Genomic DNA, 22203 nt, shown 5'->3' with positions numbered 1-22203 from the left:
ATCATTCCATGTATCTGGACTAATGACTGGGGGATCTGGACAGACAAGCCCCTCTTTGTTTCTCATCTTATCCCTCCATTTCAGAGGATAAACTGGAGCAGCAGCATTCCCTCTTCACGCAGTACAAGGACCCGTGTCGCCTGGGGCCAGGGGAGGACAAGCCATGGGCTCTGGGTGAGTGGACAGGAGTTTGGGCTGGTACTGGTGGGTGTGCTTGTGTCAGGGAACTAGGCTTTGTCTCTTTGGCAGCAAATCTGGGAACACATTGTGCAGATCAAAATAAGTACAATAGATTATGAGACATCAGCAATGCTGGCATAAACCTGGAGAATGATGGTCTGGAACTGAATCTAAAGGAGAAGGAACATTAGCAAATCAAATCAAATTGTATTTGTCACATACACATATTTAGCAGATGTTTTGCGGGTGTAGCGAAATGCTTCTCTAGGACACACAGTGATGTGTGGAAAGTGATATGTGCTGTGATGGCAGGGAGATAGCAGGATGGATGTTGGCGTATATTCAACCAAGTCAAGTTTATTGTGCACTAGAGTCAATGTGTAGATACTGTATATGGGAGTTATGTTAATCACTGTGAGTCACCATGTCCTCCTTCCCATCTACTGCTCATTTAAATGTTGTCTCGCCCTCCTCCTTGTGGGAGACATCATTAGCCTAAGCCTAGGTCCTCAGAGGTCCTCATTACTGTTACTACACATGTGTTTGCTGATCACAATTCTCTAAATTAAAATTTTCGAGGTCCGGTGAGAGATCTGTTATGTCACAGAGGAGGCAGATACTGGAGTGTTCTTTTTTTTGCCCAACTACAGTTCATCCATTTGTGTTATTGTTGAGTTTTCGAGAAATTATAGAGAAGACAGGCTTCAGAACTACAGGTTTCTATGAGCTGCCATCCATTGTCAGATTACGAAATTGGTCAGGTGAACTCAAATTCCTCCCTGTCAGCTGTTCTCTAACCCAGGTCTGTGTGTGTGTGTGTGTGTGTGTGTGTGTGTGTGTGTGTGTGTGTGTGTGTGTGTGTGTGTGTGTGTGTGTGTGTGTATATACGTTAACAGGAACACTACTGGACACCAGTGGGCTTTATGATGAGGAGGTCAGTTCACCAGAGAGTTTACAAAAGTAAGTAAAACAACCGGTATCAACTCACACAAAGACATAATAATAATAACATGTAGTACATAGAATACATAGCACCCAGCTCGCACCTTTGGTTCCTTGGAAATTGTGGGAACATGTGTTTTTGGTTTCACATTGGTTATCGGAACGAAGCCATATGTTTCCTGACTGGTAAAAAAAAAAGTTTTTAAAACGTTCTGAGAACATTCTCTAAATGTTGTCAAAGTTTCGTTATGGTTATATACTACCTATCATAAGTTTTAGAACACCTACTCATTCAAGGGTTTTTCTTTATTTGACTTTTTTCTACATTGTAGAATATTAGTGAAGACATCAAAACTATGAAATAACACATATGGAATCATGTAGTAACCAAACAAGTGTAGTAACCAAATAGCCACCCTTTGCCTTGATGACAGCTTTGCACACTCTTGGCATTCTGTCGGCTTCACCTAGAATGCAGTCTTGAAGGAGTTCCCACACATACTGAGTACTTGTTGGCTGCTTTCCTTTCATTCTATGGTCCAACTCGTTCCAAACCATCTCAATTTGGTTGAGTTCGAGGGATTGTGGAGGCCAGGTTATCTGATGCAGCTCTACGTCACACTCCTTCTTGGTCATATAGCTCTTACACAGCCTGAAGGTGTGTTAGGTCATTGTCATGTTGAAAAACAAAAGATACTGTAGTCCCACTAAGCCCAAACCAGGTGCGATGGCGTATCGCTGCAGAATGCTGTGGTAGCCATGTTGGTTAAGTGTGCCTTGAATTTAAAAAAAATCACTGACATTGTCACAAGCAAAGCATCCCCACCTCACCACACCTCCCCCTCCATGCTTTATGGTGGGAAATACACATGCGGAGATCATCAGTTCACCCACACCACGTCTCACAAAGACAAGGCGGTTGGAACCAAAAATCTCCAATTTGGACTCCAGACCAAACAACCAATTTCCACCGGTCTAATGTCCATTGCTCTTGTTTCTTGGCCCAAGCAAGTCTCTTCTTCTTATTGGTGTCCTTTAGTAGTGGTTTCTTTGCACCAATTTGACCATCAAGGCCTGATTCACATAGTCTCTCCTGAACAGTTGATGTTGAGATGTGTGTGTGTTACTTGAACTCTGTGAAGCATTTATTTGGGCTGCAATTTTAAGGTGTTTTTAAGTAAGTGGTTGATTGTTTCCATTGACAGAGTGATGGAGAATGAGGAGGGGAGGAAGGAATACCTGGTGTTCCCCACCAATAAAAACCACTGTCCTAATCAGAAGGGCAGAAAAATCCCCCTGAAAGGCAATGGGAGGAGGATCGACTACATCCTTTACAGTGAGGCGGTGCAGCAGGACTGGAAAATGGTACGTTCATTGACCAAATACCCTCAAGATCCCAAGGAGGTCGAGATGTAGAAACACACAAAAGAAGGAGACTGAGCATAACAGAACCACAGCTGATCAAGACCAGATCAAATCAATTGGGAAAGAAGGGTTAGGACAATGTTTTCATCACATTTTGTTTATGGGTCAAAGAGGATTAGAAAACCAAATTACTTTATTTGCATAGATTGCAAATCTGTGCTCAACAACATCTCGCTTTTCTCATTATGAATCATGGCACTGAACTGCCACCTTGTGATTAAATGTAGCTATGGCAAGAATTCTGAGTGACATACATTTTCAGATAAACCATATTTTCAAGGACATTATGCACAATGGCTCAGAAGATTATGATTTAAAATATGCTGCGTTGTAATCTAGTATTATGATAACGTGATATAATTAATCTGTAATCCCATAATGTTGTATTATGAAATTATAATGATGTCATGTACCTACTCTCTGTTGCCACCTGCAGGACATTGAAGAGTTTAGCTTCATCACCCAGCTGGCCGGCCTCACTGACCACCTGTCTGTGGCCATGCGTCTGGCTGTGTCCACAGGAGAGGAGGAGCCTTAGGCCTACACCCTTTATACTGCCACGGAGGAAGAACGGGGACCGAAGAGGCAGAGGGAAGGCAAGGAACTCAGGCCTGAGAAAGACAGAGCTTGAAAAAGGAGAAGAAACGGGTGGACATAACGAAGAAGAAATAAAGGAGTAGATGCAGAGGAGTCATGTGATCCAGAGAGAACCTGGTGGAGAGAGATAAAAGAGTGGTTGTTGTGTGTGCCAGAGGTCTGGACCGGGCCCAATGCGGACCTGAGGGACTGAGCCAAAGACTCACACAAACACACACAGTCTGAGGTTGACTCACACACCTACAGGTCTCCACCGTACCATGTATCATCTCTGGTCCTCGGGGTCTATCAGCTCCCTGATGATGGAGTCCCAATGATTGACTTACTATGACTCATTTCCTGTATTTAGATACTTTTATGTTTTTAGGCCTCATTTACGTCTGACCTTTTTCTGTTTTTACTTTTTGGGCTCGGAAGCGTCTAAACTTTGTTCTTTATTTGATTTAAAACGGTGACATGAGACTTCTCTTGACTCATGGAATTTAGAGTGTAGCCTGGCTTACTGTGTCTCTGTGTTGGTGTGTTTGTTCCTCTCTTACCTTAACCCCAATTCATGGAACCTCGGCATAATGTATTTTTTTCTAACTCTTTCTAATGGTTTCTATGGTCAACGTACCATCTTTGTAGGGAGTTGAAACACCCACATTTAATACTTTAAATTTATAATGAGGTATTGTATGAAAAATAACATCTGAAAGGGATCTTTTCGGGGCCAATCTGACTGGCATCTCATGTTTCAGGGGTTGTTTGGTTGTTATGCAGAGCTGAGCAGTGAGGAACACGTGATATGATTAGATAAGAGGAACTTAGTTAGGAGGGCCTGGGTGGGGGGCGGGGGGGGGGGGGGATTCTGCATGGGGAGGGTAGTGAGGATATCAGATGCAATCCCTCAATAAGAATTTTAATCACAGACTGTTTGGGTTGAAAGCCTGGTCTCCAGGGCGATAAGCATGTTCCCCTGACAATGCAATCTCAAATGCTGCCAATGCAATGAGTCTGCAGGGTCTGCCACCCTGCCAAAACCCACAAACACACACACCTGCACACTCATTACATACACAGACACCATTGGCACTGATGCCTTTCTCATTTGTGACAACACCTTTTTACTCTCTCACCTGTTCTTATTGACACTGTTGCTATTGCTGGCTGTATCACAGGATGATAAGGGATGTGCGTATGTGTGCAGAGCTGGCTTTGGGATATGTGACGACCCCATGTCCCACTTTAGCATGGTGCAGTATTTATAGATCTTATTCCTGGTTGTGGCCACAGCAGAGGCGAACGTTTACACACCTGCTTACTTGTTTCAGGTCATGGAGGGATCCTGGTCGGTCAGAATATCTCTGTACTTTAATATGTATGTACTGTAGGTATGCCCACCTGGCATTTCTACTCATCTACTATCACCTGGCTGCTTTTATACGCTCTAAAGCCTCTTTATTATTATTAGTAGTAGTAGTATTAGTAGTACTAATATTGGTAGGGTTTATATTTGTGCTTTTTTAATACAGTACATGGCCCATCTTGCATTGATCTGTTCCATATTTAGGATGCTGCAGTTCCCTGGTTTAGTTCACAAACTCTTGGAAATAACATCTCCCTTGTGCTGGTCTGACTCTCCAGTCCCTCAGCCTCTCCGCGGTTGGGTCTGTTTTTTAGTCAGGGACTGGGTGGGGGGGGGGGGGGGTCAAGGGGCAGGCAGGGGGACTGCTGTAGCTGCTTGCAAAGTGTTATGATGATGCTCCATGGCTTCTAGTCTCTCCACAGATAATGCATCACATTGCTATTCTTTTGATTTTGTTCTCTATAATAACTGATGGTCACTGATGGTTTTGTAAAATCATTTTGTGGGGAATGCTGCTTTGGGGTAGCCTCGTTATCTGAGTGATGTGGCAGGGAATTGGCTCTCTTTTTTAAGATTATTCAACAGCTTATTTTCTTCTGCTTTAAAAAAATATATATTTTCCCTCTTTGAATCACTGGCTCTCTGTGTCTTTAATTTGAGTGTGGAGTATATGTCTGAAGGAGTCTCATTCACCAACAGTCATTCTTTGCCAAGCCTCCAGTGGAAAACACCACAGAAGCCTTCTGTCTCACTGGGACTTAGGGACTGTGTGTGTGTGCATGCGTGACCCAAACTGACCCATATGTGTGTGTTGTGTAGGTCTTTGTATAGCAAGCGGTGCCGAATAAATGTTGCTTTACCTTTGCTGAGCATCAGATACCCAGAGGAAGAGTGGTGGGTCACACAAAGACCAGCCAGAGGTGCGCGCGTACCTGTGTGTGAATTTGTTTTCACTACCTCAAGTTGTGTAAGTCATGCCCATGAACATACCACAGCTCACAGCCATTTTCTGAGCTTCACTGTCTATGAAAGCTTAGAGTTACACAGGGTAATTGTGCTTAGTGCCACATTGTATAGGACATAGAAAGGAAATGAACAACTTGTGCATAGAAAGAGAGAAAAGTGACAAGGAAGTAAAACCTTTTGTGTACTTTCCTCGTATGACGTGGACTTCTGCTTTTTAATATCAGGGGAGAGGGGAGTTCTATGTTACACTTGACAAACAACAAAGCACTCTTCGCTGTGACAGCATGCCCTTGAATGAGCTTTTTTGAAAACCCCAAGGAGGGGAGTCCCTGTGAACATAAACCAAAAACAAACAGAGACACAAGACCAAATGTGAGATAAACATTTGGCCATTTTGGCATCTTTTGTCAACCAGAAGGGTCCATAATAATTGCATTCTTCCAAACCAATAACACATGCCTTATAATTTGTATCTAATTTCGAGGTTATTATTGTTTATTTGAGCTTGATGATATGCCCTATATGCTAATGGGTTCTGCAGATTGCGTGTCCAGTCAACCAAACACATTTGTTGCTAATAAAAAGCAACTCTCATTTATAATGACAACATTCAGGCATAAATACAGTGAATCTGTGCCAACGGCAATTCTATACTAAAGCCTTCTACATGCATGACTAGAAACACATGCAAAAACACTGTAATAGGAGGACTTTTAATGAAGAGGGCAAATCACCTGCTTGTGTAAAACTTTACATACAATATACTGTACGTTTGTCACGGACGTCGTCGTGGAAATGACCAGACCAAGGTGCAGCGTGGTGAGCGTACATTTTCCTTTATTTATATAAATGTCACCACCAAAACAAGAAACAAAGTAACGACCGTGAACTTATTAGACTATAGTACCACTAACAAAGATAACTACCCACAAAATACAAAGGAAAAAAGGCTGCCTAAGTATGATTCCCAATCAGAGACAACGATAGACAGCTGTCCCTGAGTGAGAAGCATACCTGGCCAAGACATAGAAACAGAAAACATAGAACTAAAGAAACTAGAATGCCCACCCGTCACACCCTGGCCTACCCAAAATAGAGAATAAAAGCCTCTCTATGGCCAGGGCGCTACAATGTTAGCGGTGCGTGAGTCATCTGTTTGTTCACCCACAACCGTCTGCAATTGCTAATAACACCTCCACAACCGCCTGACTATACGTGATGAAGTGAAAATCTGAGGCCTGCACCCAACCCTAACCACAAACACAGAAAATGCGCTATAGGCTACAGTCAAAGACTGCAGAACGATTTTTTGAAAGGGGGTGCAGGTTTTGTTTTTGCCTGATGTTTCTGCTTATTATTTCCAACATTTTGGTAGGCTGTTTGTTAGTCGATTTATCTGTAATTAAATTCATGTAGCTTCTCTTCTGTCATTAAATGTTGCCCTAGAAAACTAAATAAATCCTTGCTCAACAGAATCATGTCATAGATCAATATATGTTACGGTCGTCATATGGAGGAGACAAAGGCACAGCGTGGTAAGCGTACATACTCTTTTAATGAAAGAACGAACACTGAACAACACTATACAAACCGTGACGCTATATGACTAGTGCAAACAGACAACTAAACATAGAATAACAACCCACAAAATACCCAATGACTATGGCTACCTAAATATGGTCCCCAATCAGAGACAACGATAAACAGCTGCCTCTGATTGAGAACCAATCTCGGCAACCATAGACATGTAAACACCTAGACTAGAAAAACAAAAACCCCTAGACAATACAAAAACTAAACAAACCGCCCTTGTCACACCCTGACCGTACCAAAATATTAAAGAAAACAAATATAACTAAGGTCAGGGCGTGACAATATAATTAATGCTTCAATCTGGTTGACATCAGTAAAGTTGTCTCTGTCATCTTTCAAGGAGAAAAAAATGTTTAGGGACTACAATAATGCAATAAAAAAACAGGAAAGATTTTCTGTGCAAAATGTCCAAATGACATCAGTTTGAACGGTTGTAAGGAAATAGAAAGCTGTAAAAACGACCCAAGCTGTTTCTGATCAGATTTCAGTTCAGCTTCGAGGTATATTTTATGTAGTTGAAATACAATCAGCTTTTAACATGCTTTTATTAGGAAGACAGCACCTCTACAGATGGTATCTAACTGTGCATTGCATTCTCTCAAGCTGCAGTAAGAAATAATATTTCTCCACTCCTGTTCCCATAAAAATGTTGCCTACATTTGGTGTATAATTTTCCTGCAAGAAAGGCTACATTCTGCAGGAGTTATTATTAAGGCTATGTGAGAGGTTATAGACCTACAGTCAGTGTCCAGATTTCAATTTCAATTTAACCCATCTAAACAGTATAATAGGCTACAGTACCTGTAACAGTCAAATTGTATAACGCCTCACAATCATCACACATAACAGCAACCAGCACTGCTATCATCCTCTTTTACAACTTAAATATTTCCCAAACATTGCTTTTCTGGCCCTCACCTGTCTTTATTTTCAACTCTCCTTTCACAGCTTTTGTCTTATTGAATTCACCTTCGACAACGTATTTTTTGCCTCCGTGGATTGACATTCAATTTTCTGCCCGTTCCCTGAATAATTATTTGGCGATTGGCTGTGTAGGCTATTTGGCAAGTGTACAGTTAAGCCCTAAAGTTTAGGTTTATGCACTTATACCAGATAGCCTAAATATAACCTGGCACAGAATATGTATTCATTTATTTGAGCATTACAGTACATGAGATCTGACAAAAAGGAACGTTCTTAATGGTTCTTCCTCAGCTCTTAAGATTCCTTGGACAACTCTTGCCTGATAAAGAACCTTTGAGTTAAGTGTGGGTTTCTTGACATAGCATCTACGGTTCTTCAGAATTCTAAAAGGTTCTTGAAATGTATGGTAACCTGCAGAAGTATCCCTTTCATACCACACAGCATATTGGCCAGATTTAACCTCTAAAAGTCTAAGCCTTTGGTGGCTAAAAGTCTAAGCCTTTAGCTATTTGACTTCTAGTTTTAGGACTTCTATAGGTATATAAAAAAATGTTTTTGCCATTGTGTTCGTGAAGTCTCATCTTTCCATAGAGTGGTCACATGACTTCGTAGAGCTCGGGCAGGTTCCACTACAAATGTGGAAGGCCAACATAGGTGGATGTGGTAGATTGAGACCAGCCCATGCAAAAAACATATCTCTAGTTTAAACTGACAGATTTTGATGGGGATTTTGATGGCACACAGGGGCGTCAACAGTAACTAGTGTTGTTTTTCAGTGTAGCATTTCTAGTGTTGATTCAATAGTGAAGAAAGAGAAACAATACCTTAAAAAGTCCATAAATGTATATACTTCTTGTGCAATTTATATAGGCTACTTTGAGGTTTTTCATTCATTATCTAACTCTAAGAATAGTTTTGCTGATCAACAGATCAACAGGCTATAGAAATAAAAGTCCCACAAATGATGTACTTCTGGTGTAAAAACCAATGGCGAAAAAGGGAAGTGAAATACAGGCATGTCATAACGGGAGACGGCAACACACTGATGCATGGGATGAAACCCACCCACATGTGCACATACTAAATGTCAATCAGATGTAAAAAAAATTTAAAAAAATAAAAGGTGACTGAGACTATCACTTTCTGGATATTCCCCTAACACTCTCACCAGACTATAAATATTGGTCCTCTGTTCCCTCCACCACACAGCAGACAAGAAAGCTTGAGACCAGTATTCACAGCAGACTTCTCCTCATCTAATCTCCACCCCACCTGAGCCAGCATGTTCACCCCTCGTCTTGCTATGCTGTCTGTGCTTGTTCTTGTACTGAGTGCCATCACATTTAGCGAAGGTAAGTGACAATTGGAATGTTTGTATGTTTGAGTGTGGAAGTGTTTAACTAGATTTGTGGGGGCCAGATGTGTGTGTGTGTGTGTGTGTGTGTGTGTGTGTGTGTGTGTGTGTGTGTGTGTGTGTGTGTGTGTGTGTGTGTGTGTGTGTGTGTGTGTGTGTGTGTGTGTGTGTGTGTGTGTGTGTGTGTGTGTGAGACCCAAACTGACTCATAAGTGTGTGTTGTGTAGGTCTTCGAATGTCAAGCGGGCCGGAGAAGTGCTGCTTTACCTTTGCTGAGCGTCAGATACCCAGAGGAAGAGTGGTGGGTTACACAAAGACCAGCCAGCAGTGCTCTAACCCGGCAGTTATGTGAGTAAACCCTATTGTACTTATACTATTGATGTGTGTGTAAGTGGATATGTGTGTGGCGATGAGAGTTAGGCTTATTACAATTTGATTCAAACACTCAAGATGCCGTACCGTATGTAGGAATTAAAATGAATGAAATGTCAAAGAAACGGTGATATGTTGTAAAAGTAGTGTGAAACAGGTGTCAGACAGACATAGTCATTGATTCAATCATGCTGTGACTGGGACAGTTACAGGGGGTTAGGGTTACCCATTAGTGGCCGAATCCTCAAAGCAATCTGTGTTAGAGATCAATCCACAAGGAGAGACACAACAACCTCTCATCATCCAGGGGTCAAATTCAATGTTTAGACTTTTTTGTGAGTTTACCCCTGTTGTAAAATGCAAAATGTGCTATATTCCTCCATCATGTGATTGATTTTCACTACTTCACTTTCACATTGGGCATTTTCGTCTCAAATAAGATCATTTGATTTGATTTATTTAACTATGCAAGTCAGTTAAGAACAAATTCTTATTTACAATGACGGCCAAACCTGGATGATGGCCAAACTGTGTCCAGCGTGGAATTGAACCATGGTCTGTAGTGACACCTCAAGCACTGAGCTGTAGTGCCTTAGACCGCTGCGCCACAAGTCACATCATAATCTAAAAAAGGATGGCATCAGTATCAACGGTATCTTGTATGTGCATTTCCCTATGGGGTTCATACTGTTATGCTGTGCTGATAACAGTGCATTTCTATGTTCAGGTTTAAGACCCAGAAGGGGAGACAGGTGTGTGCCAGGCCCTCAGACAGATGGGTGAAGGACTACATCAACATCCTGGACGGCAAGAACTTTGGGAAGCAGACGCCACTCCTGTAACCATGGTGATGTGACCCTCATCTATGTCAACGTCAAAGCAAATCCTTCAAAACCTATTTTATTACTCGGTTACACAAGAAGGACATGGCCAGAACTCTGCCTCAGAGAGAGCAGTCAAGGTCCTGAGCCAAAACACCACCTGGGTCTATCTGGGCAAATAGATAAGCTAAATGATCTCCATAACTGTAATGCTGTGTATACCTCTCTCTTTACCATTTGATGCCTGTGATCGATAGTCAATATTTATTTTTTGAATCCGTAAAACACATATTTGTGCTGAATGAGTTGTGCATAGGATGATTAGATTAAATTAGAATGTAGTTCCATAGAATGTCCTATGGAACAACATTCTATAGGCCCATTCTGTTTGATTGCCTTCAATGAATTAAAATGCATGTGGATAAACCATTTGTTGGTTTTAATGCATCTCTCTATGTTTTAATGCTTACCTGATGAAACAGGACTGTAAAAATATATATCTAAACCACATTCAGTTGTAGGCTACTTAATTGTGTCTGTGTCTAAATCTCTCAGCATGAAACACATGTTATATGCCATTTAGCAGACACTTTTATCCAAATCAACAGTCATGCATGCATACATTTTACATATGGGTTGGCCCAGGAATCAAAACCACTACCCTGGAGTTACAATTGTCATGCTCTACCAACTGAGCTACAAAGAACCACAAAGTGGCCAGCTAATTCTGGTGCTCATCTGCTATCTGCAACTGACCTCTAGTGGTGGATTTCTAACTTGTGTGTGTGTGTGTGTGTGTGTGTGTGTGTGTGTGTGTGTGTGTGTGTGTGTGACCCAAACTGACCCATAAGTGTGTGTTGTGTAGGTCTTCGAATGTCAAGCGGCCAGAGAAGTGCTGCTTTACCTTTGCTGAGCGTCAGATACCCAGAGGAAGAGTGTGTGTGTGTGTGTGTGTGTGTGTGTATGTGTGTGTGTCACGTTCCAAAAATGTGCGTTGGCCAAAAAAAACAATTTTACACTCAACAAACGTGCATTCTAACAGAACATAACTAATAGGCCTAATTCAGCTACTTCAACTGCACAGCCACAAGAGAGCGCAACTAGACCGTATACGGCGGATGTCAAAAGACAATGTGGGATGAATTAATTTACGTTTCTGTTTCTTGATCATCCTGTTGAGAATCCTAAGAAGAAGCACACATGTATGCGATGATACTTGACCTGTGAAATATACAAATCAAACTGCGCATTTTTGGTATTTACGTCCAAGGCATTCGTAAAAGATTCGAGGTAAAAGGCTCGGCTGGCCACAATGCAGACAGTTCACCTTTAGAACCAATAGAATTCGGTAGGCTGTCGGATCTTGTCTGACATCACAATTTTAGATGTCTTTAGCCAATAGGCATGCAGTTCCAAAGGAGGACACAATCGCCTTTTGAGATTTGTAGCTTGGGAAAAAAATTCCCTTCTGCTGTTCATGATGCTTTACTAGTGGTAATGTCGATACCACCTACCCAATTTCATTATTTTGGGCCCGTTTAGAGGCATTAGGGTTCTGTTGCTACATTTAAAAAAAAAAACGTTAAATTGCCTGAATAGGACGTGTCTTTTGAAAGCAGCGTCTCTAACGCTTTGTTTCGTAGTTTTCTTATTTTTTGTATGCCTGATTTCTTCGGCTCCTGGGTGGGTGGTGTCACACTAATACTACAATGATCGAACGACCAGAATCTACAGTTGCCAGCATTGCAGTAAGTGTTATTCTGATCACATTAAATCAATGTTGATATTCTGTCTCGCGTGAACTGGATTTAAACATTTCCATGAATGAATTGAAACCAATGACTTTATGCAACCGACGTTGTCTCCAACGTTAGAACTCCATTATGGTCCATGGCAATACTATAAGAGGAATGTGACCGAAAATGCTGATTTCATATAGACAATTCCTATTCCATATAGCTCTCGGCCAGAGTACGGGTTTATTCGACTCCATTCTCGCTTATAATTGACAAGAAGAGAAGGGTTCCGCGCCCGGTCGTGGAGAGGAATGGACATGTATACTTTACTTATGGGCGTTTAAGAATCCACAAGGGAATTTGTAAGATGATGCTTACATTCATTTTTTTGTTTCCATACCTAGGCTATTTTTTAAATTTGCGTCCGTGATGAAGCCTATTATGTAGTCTTTGATGATGTCATTATAGGCCTAGGCTATAAAAAGTGGTCTTAGTCAAATATTGATTGAACATGTTAAGTTCATTATTGTATTAGAATGCAGAAAAACGTGATCATTTGACACATTTGCATTGGCTAACTAACAGAGAATCCGAATGCAGTTGCTGTCATCCAGCTAACCCTGGTGTGCTTTTCATTCTGCACCACACACATCTTTATTCACAGTCCTCGGATCTCTCTCTCTTCTCATTCTCTCTCTCTTCTCATTCTCTCTCTCTATTTCTGTCTCATACTCATGTATTTATACCTACGTCAGTCCCTCTTCAAAAGGTCCCCAATAATTCTAGTTTCTACCGTCTGTTAGTGTTAACTCCAGGTGATGAGAGAGCTGAGATTACATCATATCAAAGTTATATAACCCAGCATGGGTAGGGAGGGAGTATGGAAATTGCTTTGGGGCCATTTAAAATCACTATGTGCCTGTACACATAGTGAACTGTAAACAACAGCAAGATATCAATATTGGATTGACGGTCATGAACCCTTTATGTATGTGACCTTTTGCTTGGACCTGTTATTTTCCACCAATAATGTACATGTGTAAATTGAAAAACTCTTGATTGCCACTAGGGTTGTAAAGGGTCAGAAACTTTCCGGTAAATTTCAGGCATTTTTCCAGAAATTTTCCATGAGAAGTTAAGCCTGGGAATTTTGCTTAAATTCATTTAAAAAAGTTAGCTTATAACAGTGAACCTTTTTTTGTGGGATACACATAAGTTATAAGTTAATTCTAGGTATTGTAGCATATTTTGGTTAAACTATCCCCAATTCAATGGAATTGCAATCCTCTGCATGCACAGTGCACTCTCCCATCACACGTACAGCTGATTCTCAAGATCTTGCACACTAATGAGATGCTATTGAGCCCACACTACTACACTGTCTGGGCCAAGGACTACAAGCTTTCTGGTAAGTTTGAAGTACAATACTGGGTGGGGTAAATATATTTTATATTACATACATTATGTTTTGTTAACTAGTAAATAGTAGCCTACAGCAAAATGTGTTTAAATCATTTCTAACTTGTTAACCATTTCTGCTAGTTAGTTTTTACTACCATGTGGGTTTTAGCTTGCTTGAGCCTGCTACTGAGGAGTGTTAATTCACCTGTTTCCATACATGTTTCATTTTAAAACATTTATCTAACAAAGGAGTTGATTAATATAACTGCTTAACTATTTATCTGTACATGGAATTTTTTTTTTTTAAACTTTTGTTTTTTACAGGAAAATGCCACGGGCACTATCTGATGTGTGCAGACATTTTACTACAGCTAATGTAGAAGGAAAAGCTGTGGACATTTGCAAATACTGTGCCAAATCATATGTGAAGAATGCAACAAAGATGCAGAATCATCTGACCAAGTGCATAAAGTCTCCTCAGCCCTCACAACAAACAACTCTGACAAAAGTCCCTCTACTTCTATTCGAGGTGAAAAGGATGAATCAGACACCTTATCGATAGCAACAGCTCATGATCTTCCTGGAATATTATTTTTTTGACTCAATGGAGGAACTTAGTCAGAGAAATGCTGATGAATACTTGCTCGAGCTGTGTATGTGACTGGTTTACCTCTGATGCACACAGGCAATGTGTATTGGAAGAGATTTTTGAATGTTCTTCGCCTAGCCACCCCTCCAACCAGACATGCTTTATCTACTCATTTATCTACTCATTTGCTTATCTACTCATTTATCTACTCAACCAGTATTCTACAAGAGCACAGACACAAGGGACAACAGACACACCGGTCTCTACATTGCAGATGAGCTGAAGGCAGTCATCAATGACCTTGGACCACAGAAGGTATTTGCACTAGTGACAGACAATACTGCAAACATGAAGGCTACTTGGTCTAAAGTAGAGGTGCCCTACCCTCACATCACACCCATTGGCTGTGCTGCTCATGCATTGAATCTGCTCCTCACAGACATCATGACACTGAAAACAATGGATACACTCTACAAGAGAGCTAAGGAAATGGTTAGGTATGTAAAGGGCCATCAAGTTATAGCAACAATCTACCTCACCAAGCAAAGTGAGAAGAATAAGAGCACCACATTGAAGCTGCCCAGCAACACCCATTGGGGTGGTGTTGTCATCATTTTTTGACAGTCTCCTGTAGGGGAAAGAGTCTCTCCAAGAAATGGCCATATCACAGTCTGCCGATATAGACAGCCCTACCAAGAGGATCCTCCTGGATGATGTATTTGGGAGAGAGGGTAAGCAGCCTGAAACTCCTGAAACCTATAGCAGTAGCCATTGCACGGATTGAGGGAGTCCATGCCATCCTGTCTGATGTTCAGACTGCTTGCAGATGGAAGATAATAAATCCGTACTGTCCTGCCCACTTCACTGTTGATCAAAGCAGAGGAAACTGCAGTTCTGAAATACATCAAAAAGCGTGAAGACTTCTGCCTGAAGCCCATACAAATGTCGCAGCACTACATGTCGACCCCAAGTATGCTGGCAAGAGCATCCTGTCTGGTGTAGAGATCAACAAGGCCTATGGTGTAATCACTACCGTGTCTCGCCACATTGGCCTGGAGGAGGGCAAGGTTCTTGGCAGTCTGGCAAAATATACTTCCAAGCAAGGGCTTTGGGATGGAGATGTACCGGTAATATGGCAGTCGTGCCAACATATCTCATCAGCCACCTGATGGAAGGGAATTTGAGGATCTGAGGCTCTTTCCCCTGTTGCCTCCATCCTCCAAATCCCACCAACATCAGCCTCCTCTGAGCGCAACTGGTCCTTGTTTGGGAACACACACTCCAAAGCACGAAACAAGCTGACCAATACAAGGGTTGAAAATTGTATGGCCATCCGGGCAAATTTGAGGCTTTTTGAGCCTGACGACGAGCCATCCTCAATAAGGTTGGAAAGTGACAGTGAAGATGAGGCCTCAGTCTGATGTTCAAGACATGAACGCCTGAGAGGAAGACAACCAATGCTTTAGTTTCTAGACTATCATTTTACAGATAAATGTTGAAAACGTTTTTGGGATATGCGATGGGTCATTCAATATTCCCTTTTGTTGTTCAATGAAATTTCCCATATGAAGAATCGACTCATTTAATTAAAGTTCAATTTGCAACAATTACAGTTGAAGTCGGAAGTTTACATAAACCTTAGCCAAATACATTTAAACTCAGTTTTTCACAATTCCTGACATTTTAATCCTAGTAAAAATTCCCTGTCTTAGGTCAGTTAGAATCACCACTTTTTATTTTAAGAACGTGAAATGTCAGAATAATAGAAGAGTGATTTATTTCAGCGTTTATTTCTTTCATCACATTTTGCCGCAACTTTGGAAGTATGCTTGTGGTCATTGTCCATTTGGAAGACCCATTTGTGACTAAACTTTAACTTCCTTCCTTGAGATGTTGCTTCAATATATCCACATAATTTTCTTTCCTCATGATGCCATCTATTTTGTGAAATACACCATCCCTCCTGCAGCAAAGCACCCCCCACAACATGATGCTGCCACCCCCGTGCTTCACGGTTGGGGTGGTGTTCTTCGGCTTGCAAGCCTCCCCCTTTTTCCTCCAAACATAACGATGGTCATTATGGCCAAACAGTTCTATTTTTGTTTCATCAGACCAGAGGACATTTCTCCAAAAAGTACTATCTTTGTCCCCATGTGCAGTTGCAAACCGTAGTCTGGCTTTTTTATGGCGGTTTTGGAGCAGTGGCTTCTTCCTTGCTGAGCGGCCTTTCAGGTTATGTCGATATAGGACTCGTTTTACTGTGGACATAGATACCTTTGTACCTGTTTCCTCCAGCATCTTCACAAGGTCCTTTGCTGTTCTGGGATTGATTTGTACTTTTGGCACCAAAGTACATTCATCTCTAGGAGACAGAACGCATCTCCTTCCTGAGCGCAATGAAGGCTGCATGGTCCCATGGTGTTTATACTTACGTACTATTGTTTGTACAGATGAACGTGGTACCTTCAGGCATTTGGAAATTGGTCCCAAGGATGAACCAGACTTGTGGAGGTCTACAAATTATTTTTGAGGTCTTGGCTGATTTCTTTTGATTTTCCCATCATGTCAAGCAAAGAGGCACTGAGTTTGGAGGTAGGCCTTGAAGTACATCCACAGGTACACCTACAATTGACTCAAATGATGTCAATTAGCCTATCAGAAGCTTCTAAAGCCATGACATAATTTTCTGTATAAAGGCACAGTCAACTTAGTGTATGTAAACGTATGACCCACTGGAATTGTGATACAGTGAAATAATCTGTCTGTAAACAATTGTTGGAAAAATGACTTGTGTCATGCACAAAGTAGATGTCCTAACCGACTTGTCAAAACTATAGTTTGTTAACAATACATTTGTGGAGTGGTTGAAAAACGAGTTTTAATGACTCCAACCTAAGTGTATGTAAACTTCTGACTTAAACTGTATAGTGTATCTTGTCCTTTGGGTTCACATTGAACCTTTACCCTGCTACTAGTTCAAATTTTATTTGTCACATACACATGGTTAGCAGATATTAATGCGTGTGTAGCGAAATGTTTGTGCTTCTAGTTCCGACAATGCAGTAATAACCAACGAGTAATCTAACAATTACACAACTACTACCTTATACACACAAGTGTAAAGGGATAAAGAATATGTTCATAAAGATATATGAATGAGTGATGGTACAGAACGGCATAGGCAAGATGCAGTAGATGGTATAGAGTACAGTATATACATATGAGATGAGTAATGTAGGGTATGTAAACATAAAGTGGCATAGTTTAAAGTGGCTAGTGATACATGTATTACATACAGATGGCAAGATGCAGTAGATGATATAGAGTACAGTATATACATATACATATGAGATGAGTAATGTAGGGTATGTAATCATTATATTAAATGGCATTGCCACACAATGCCACTTAATATAATGATTACATACCCTACATTACATACCCGACATAGCATTGAGTGGCAAGTGATGCATTTTTTCCATCAATTCCCATTATTAAAGTGGCTTGAGTTGAGTCCTTATGTTGGCAGCAGCCACTCAATGTTAGTGGTGGCTGTTTAACAGTCTGATGGCCTTGAGAGAGAAGCTGTTTTTCAGTCTCTCGGTCCCTGCTTTGATGCACCTGTACTGACCTCGCCTTCTGGATGATAGCGGGGTGAACAGGCAGTGGCTTGGGTGGTTGTTGTCCTTGATGATCTTTATGACCTTCCTGTGACATCGGTTGGTGTAGGTGTCCTGGAGGGCAGGTAGTTTGCCCCCCATGATGCGTTGTGCAGACCTCACTACCCTCTGGAGAGCCTTACGGCTGTGGGCGGAGCAGTTGCCGTACCAGGCGGTGATACAGCCCGACAGGATGCTCTCGATTGTGCATCTGCAGAAGTTTGTGAGTGCTTTTGGTGACAAGCCAAATTTCTTCAGCCTCCTGAGGTTGAAGAGGCACTGCTGCGCCTTCACAACGCTGTCTGTGTGGGTGGACCAATTCAGTTTGTCCGTGATGTGTTCGCCGAGGAACTTAAAACTTACTACCCTCTCCACTACTGTCCCGTCGATGTGGATAGGGGGGTGCTCCCTCTGCTGTTTCCTGAAGTCCACAATCATCTCCTTTGTTTTGTTGACGTTGAGTGTGATGTTATTTTCCTGACACCACACTCCAAGGGCCCTCACCTCCTCCCTGTAGGCCATCTCGTCGTTGTTGGTAATCAAGCCTACCACTGTAGTGTCATCCGCAAACTTGATGATTGAGTTGGAGGCGTGCGTGGCCACGCAGTCGTGGGTGAACAGGGAGTACAGGAGAGGGCTAATGCGGTCGACATTTGATTGTGAGGAATTCTAAGTCAGGTGAACAGAAGGACTTGAGTTCCTGTATGTTGTTATGATCACACCACGTCTCGTTAATCATAAGGCTTACCCCCCCGCCCCTCTTCTTACCAGAAAGATGCTTGTTTCAGTCGGCACGATGCGTGAAGAAACCAGCTGGCTGCACCGACTCCGTTAGCGTCTCTCGAGTGAGCCATGTTTCCGTGAAGCAAAGAACGTTCTCTGATGTCTCTCTGGAATGCTACCCTTGCTCGGATTTCATCCACCTTGTTGTCAAGAGACTGAACATTGACGAGTAGTATGATAGGGAGTGGTGCGCGATGTGCCCGTCTCCGGAGCCTGACCAGAAGACCGCTTCATTTGCCCCTTTTACGGCATCGTTGTTTTTGATCGCCGGCTGGGATCCGATCCACTACTGCATAGTTTCCTAGGAACGCGAAGCGAGGCGGCCATCTCTTTCGGTGCCAGAAGTTACGTTTACTCAAGATGCAAGGAATTGTGCGATTGAATCATTTGCAATAATGTCTTCTTATGATAAGGTAAACGGTTTATGTTTCTCTCTCCATATGATATGGTAAATATAACCAATGCAAAAAACATCTACATTTAAATGGTATAAGCATTCTTTTGCATATATTCCTGTTAAATCCCATATATTCCCGTTAATTCCCACGAAAAGTTTCCGCTTCTGAATATTCCCCAAAATGTGCAACCCTAATTGCCACAATCGATACAGATCGCATCATTTAGATGTATGGTGCTGTGGGTGATTACACCACTGTCACATGCTGATGCACAGACCTGATTACACGAATGTTCCATTTTCTCTGAAGGAACATACTTTTTCTTACCACTGTATAGCATTGTGAATCCTTTGGAAATACCTGCATTTCTGCATCAATTGGTCATAAAATTTGATCTGTTCTTCTTCTAGGTCACAACAATAAACAAACAGTCTGCTTAAACTAATAACACACAAACAATTACAAGTTTTCATGTCTTTATTGAACACACCGTGTAAACATTCACAGTGCAGGGTGGGAAAAGTATGTGAACCCTTGGATTTAATAACTGGTTGACCCTCCTTTGGCAGCAATAACCTCACGCAACTGCAGAAATAATTTTGTTATCAGACCTGCGCAACGTTCAGTAGGAATTTTGGACCATTCCTCTTTACAAAACTGTTGGGATGAGATTTTACAGTTGGGATGAGGTTTTACAGTTGGGATGAGTATTTGATGTTGGTGTGCTGTGCCTTTTTGTCTCCACACATAGTGTTGTGTGTTCCTTCCAAACAACTCAACTGTAGTTTCATCTGTCCACAGAATATTTTGCCAGTAGCGCTGTGGAACATCCAGGTGCTCTTTTGCCAACTTCAGACATGCAGCAATGTTTTTTTTTGGACAGCAGTGCCTTCTTCCGTGGTGTCCTCCCATGAACACCATTCTTGTTCAGTGTTTTACGTATCGTAGACTCGTAAACAGACGTTGGCATGTTCCAGAGATTTCTGTAAGTCTTTAGCTGACACTCTAGGACTCTTCTTAACCTCATTGAGCATTTTGCACTGTGCTCTTGCAGTCATCTTTGCAGGACGACCACTCCTAGGGAGAGTAGCAACAGTGCTGAACTTTTTCCATTTATAGACAATTTGTCTTCCTGTGGACTGAGGAACATCAAGGCTTTTAGAGATACTTTTGTAACCCTTTCCAGCTTTATGCAAGTCAGCGATTCTTAATCTTAGGTCTTCTGATATCTCTTTTGTTTGAGGAATGGTCAGGCAATGGTCAGGCAATGATTCTTGTGAATAGCAAACTCAAATTTGGCGAGTATTTTATAGGGCCAGGCAGCTCTAACCAACATATCTCATTGATTGGACTCCAGGTTAGCTGACTCCTGACTCCATGAGCTTTTGGAGAAGTCAGTAGCCTAGGGGTTCACATACTTTTCCCAACCTGCACTGTGAATGTTTAAATGATCTATTCAATATAGACAAGAAAAATACAATAATTTGTGTGTTATTAGTCTAAGCACACGGTTTGTCTGTTGTGACTTAGATGAAGATCAGATCAAATTTGCTAACTAATGTATGCAGAAATCCAGTTAATTCCAAAGGGTTCACGTACTTTGTTTTGCCACTGTAGGTATGCAGAGATGGATCTGGGCTTTGCTATAGGGCCTATTTGATGGTCAAAATAGATATCCTAGGTGTTTTTGTCCCTGCTACTACGGATTATCTGGTTTTATAAGCCACTTCTCTTTGACAGGATGTGCCCTGATTTTCTCCATTGACCTGTTATCATTTTTTTTTTAGCACAGTGATTTTACTGTTACACTGAATCTGTTCAAATACGGAAGGGGATGGTGAGAAAGGTTTCCCATCTGCCCCTTGGTCTATTTCGGGGCAAGGAGTCTTAGGCTGTGATAACAAATGTGTCCTATGACAATAACACAACTGTTATTACATCTTCAATCAGGGTTAAGGCTTAAATCCCCTCAAATCGACCAGCTTCTGATCGGTGTGGTGTTAATGAAGCTTGAGATGTGGAAAAGGATACACACGAAGATTGTCGTAGAGCTTTTTGGCTTAATACTCCACTAACTCCTTTTCTCAAATGGAAGCATTTAGGGCAATTGCCTGCACACCTCCGACATACCACAACAATGCGTTTGCTCCCAAAGCAGCCCTCTTGTGTGTCTCCTGACTCTCCTTGTTACTATAGGAGTGAGAGGACACATTTTCAGGGTGGTAGTGTCTGACTGGGCTGTTGTGTGGGAGTGACTAGTGTGGCCCCTCTCCCTTTTCTACCCCTGTGTTGTCCATTGGGACACGCATGAGAGGTCCTGTGAACAGGGGCGAGCAGTGATCAATTGTGTTTGCCTTGTGTAGCGTGAGTGACAACGCGCTGGGAGAGAGAGAGGATGAGATTAGAGCAGGCAGAGGGAGGAATGGAGAAATACGGTACTCAAGAGAAGGAGAACACACAACTTGGGAACGCGTTGGCTGTCATCTGGTGTGAGATCCACTGTCTCCATGACGACGTCTCTCAGATGATGGATATGATGGATATGATACGACTTGTAAATAAACACAGGAGGATCAGTTAGAGTATCTTACCTCCTTCCTCTCCTTTTGTACCTAATTTTTTTGTAGTAATTTTACTCACCTCAAACCCATAACCCTGTTTCCGTTTCACCCCACTCTTTCAAAGGTGCTTTGTCACTCTGGGCCAGAGATACTAATCATGGCCTCTAAAACCAGCTCTTTGTCTCTCTGTGTGTCTGTGTACGCAGAAGTGCTTTTCTCACCCCAGGAGATTCCAGAGTAACTCTGTGTGTTTTCTTCCAGCAGAGGAATCTGGAGGGGTATGTGGGGTTCGCCAACCTCCCCAACCAAGTGTACAGGAAGTCAGTGAAGAGGGGCTTTGAGTTCACACTAATGGTTGTTGGTGAGTCATTTTGTCTGCTTCTCTTTTTATGTGTGGGTCTCCCTGGTCGGGTTAATTTTTGTCTGTCTATATGTGTTTGCTTGTGAGTCTGTCTGTTTGTGAAAAAGGAACATGACGCATGTCATTTGAGGTCCCATATTTGTTTTGAATGCATTGTATAGATCAATGTGTGTTTCCTATTTCTCTGCATGGA

At 41.9% G+C, this 22203-nt stretch overlaps 3 protein-coding genes across 8 annotated transcripts in view; all 3 read left to right on the top strand.

Annotated features, from left to right (window-relative positions):
* LOC115134367 (sphingomyelin phosphodiesterase 3-like) overlaps nt 1–4817 on the top strand; it is a 35566-nt gene extending 30749 nt beyond the window's left edge. For all 3 annotated transcript variants that reach the window (XM_029668250.2, XM_029668251.2, XM_029668252.2), the window contains exons 5-8: nt 85–174; nt 1077–1140; nt 2328–2487; nt 2984–4817. In XM_029668250.2, the coding sequence (XP_029524110.1) occupies nt 85–174; nt 1077–1140; nt 2328–2487; nt 2984–3085 (416 nt within the window). In that variant the 3' untranslated portion in view covers nt 3086–4817. The remainder of the gene's footprint in view (nt 1–84; nt 175–1076; nt 1141–2327; nt 2488–2983) is intronic.
* A 4349-nt stretch (nt 4818–9166) lies between these two features.
* LOC115134774 (C-C motif chemokine 4-like) lies at nt 9167–11032 on the top strand. Its single transcript, XM_029668971.2, has 3 exons — nt 9167–9327; nt 9557–9677; nt 10429–11032. Exons 1-3 carry the CDS (start codon nt 9258–9260, stop codon nt 10541–10543), a joined length of 306 nt encoding a protein of 101 aa, XP_029524831.1. The 5' UTR covers nt 9167–9257; the 3' UTR covers nt 10544–11032.
* A 917-nt stretch (nt 11033–11949) lies between these two features.
* Nucleotides 11950–22203, top strand: part of LOC115134365 (septin-7-like) — a 30819-nt gene continuing 20565 nt past the window's right edge. Inside the window, exons 1-2 of one of the 4 annotated variants that reach the window (XM_029668248.2) lie at nt 11950–12270; nt 21914–22010. In XM_029668248.2, coding sequence (XP_029524108.1) covers nt 12232–12270; nt 21914–22010 — 136 coding nt within the window. In that variant the 5' untranslated portion in view covers nt 11950–12231. Of the gene's footprint in view, nt 12271–21420; nt 21643–21910; nt 22011–22203 lie in introns of those variants that run through there. The other 3 variants (XM_029668247.2, XM_029668244.2, XM_065022627.1) reach the window with 3 other exon arrangements.

Source organism: Oncorhynchus nerka, linkage group LG9a (genome assembly GCF_034236695.1).
Source record: "Oncorhynchus nerka isolate Pitt River linkage group LG9a, Oner_Uvic_2.0, whole genome shotgun sequence".
In the NCBI taxonomy this organism is placed as follows: Eukaryota; Metazoa; Chordata; class Actinopteri; order Salmoniformes; family Salmonidae; genus Oncorhynchus; species Oncorhynchus nerka.
The sequence above is the reverse complement of the archived record's forward strand: the minus strand, read 5'-3'. Positions and strand labels throughout refer to the sequence as shown.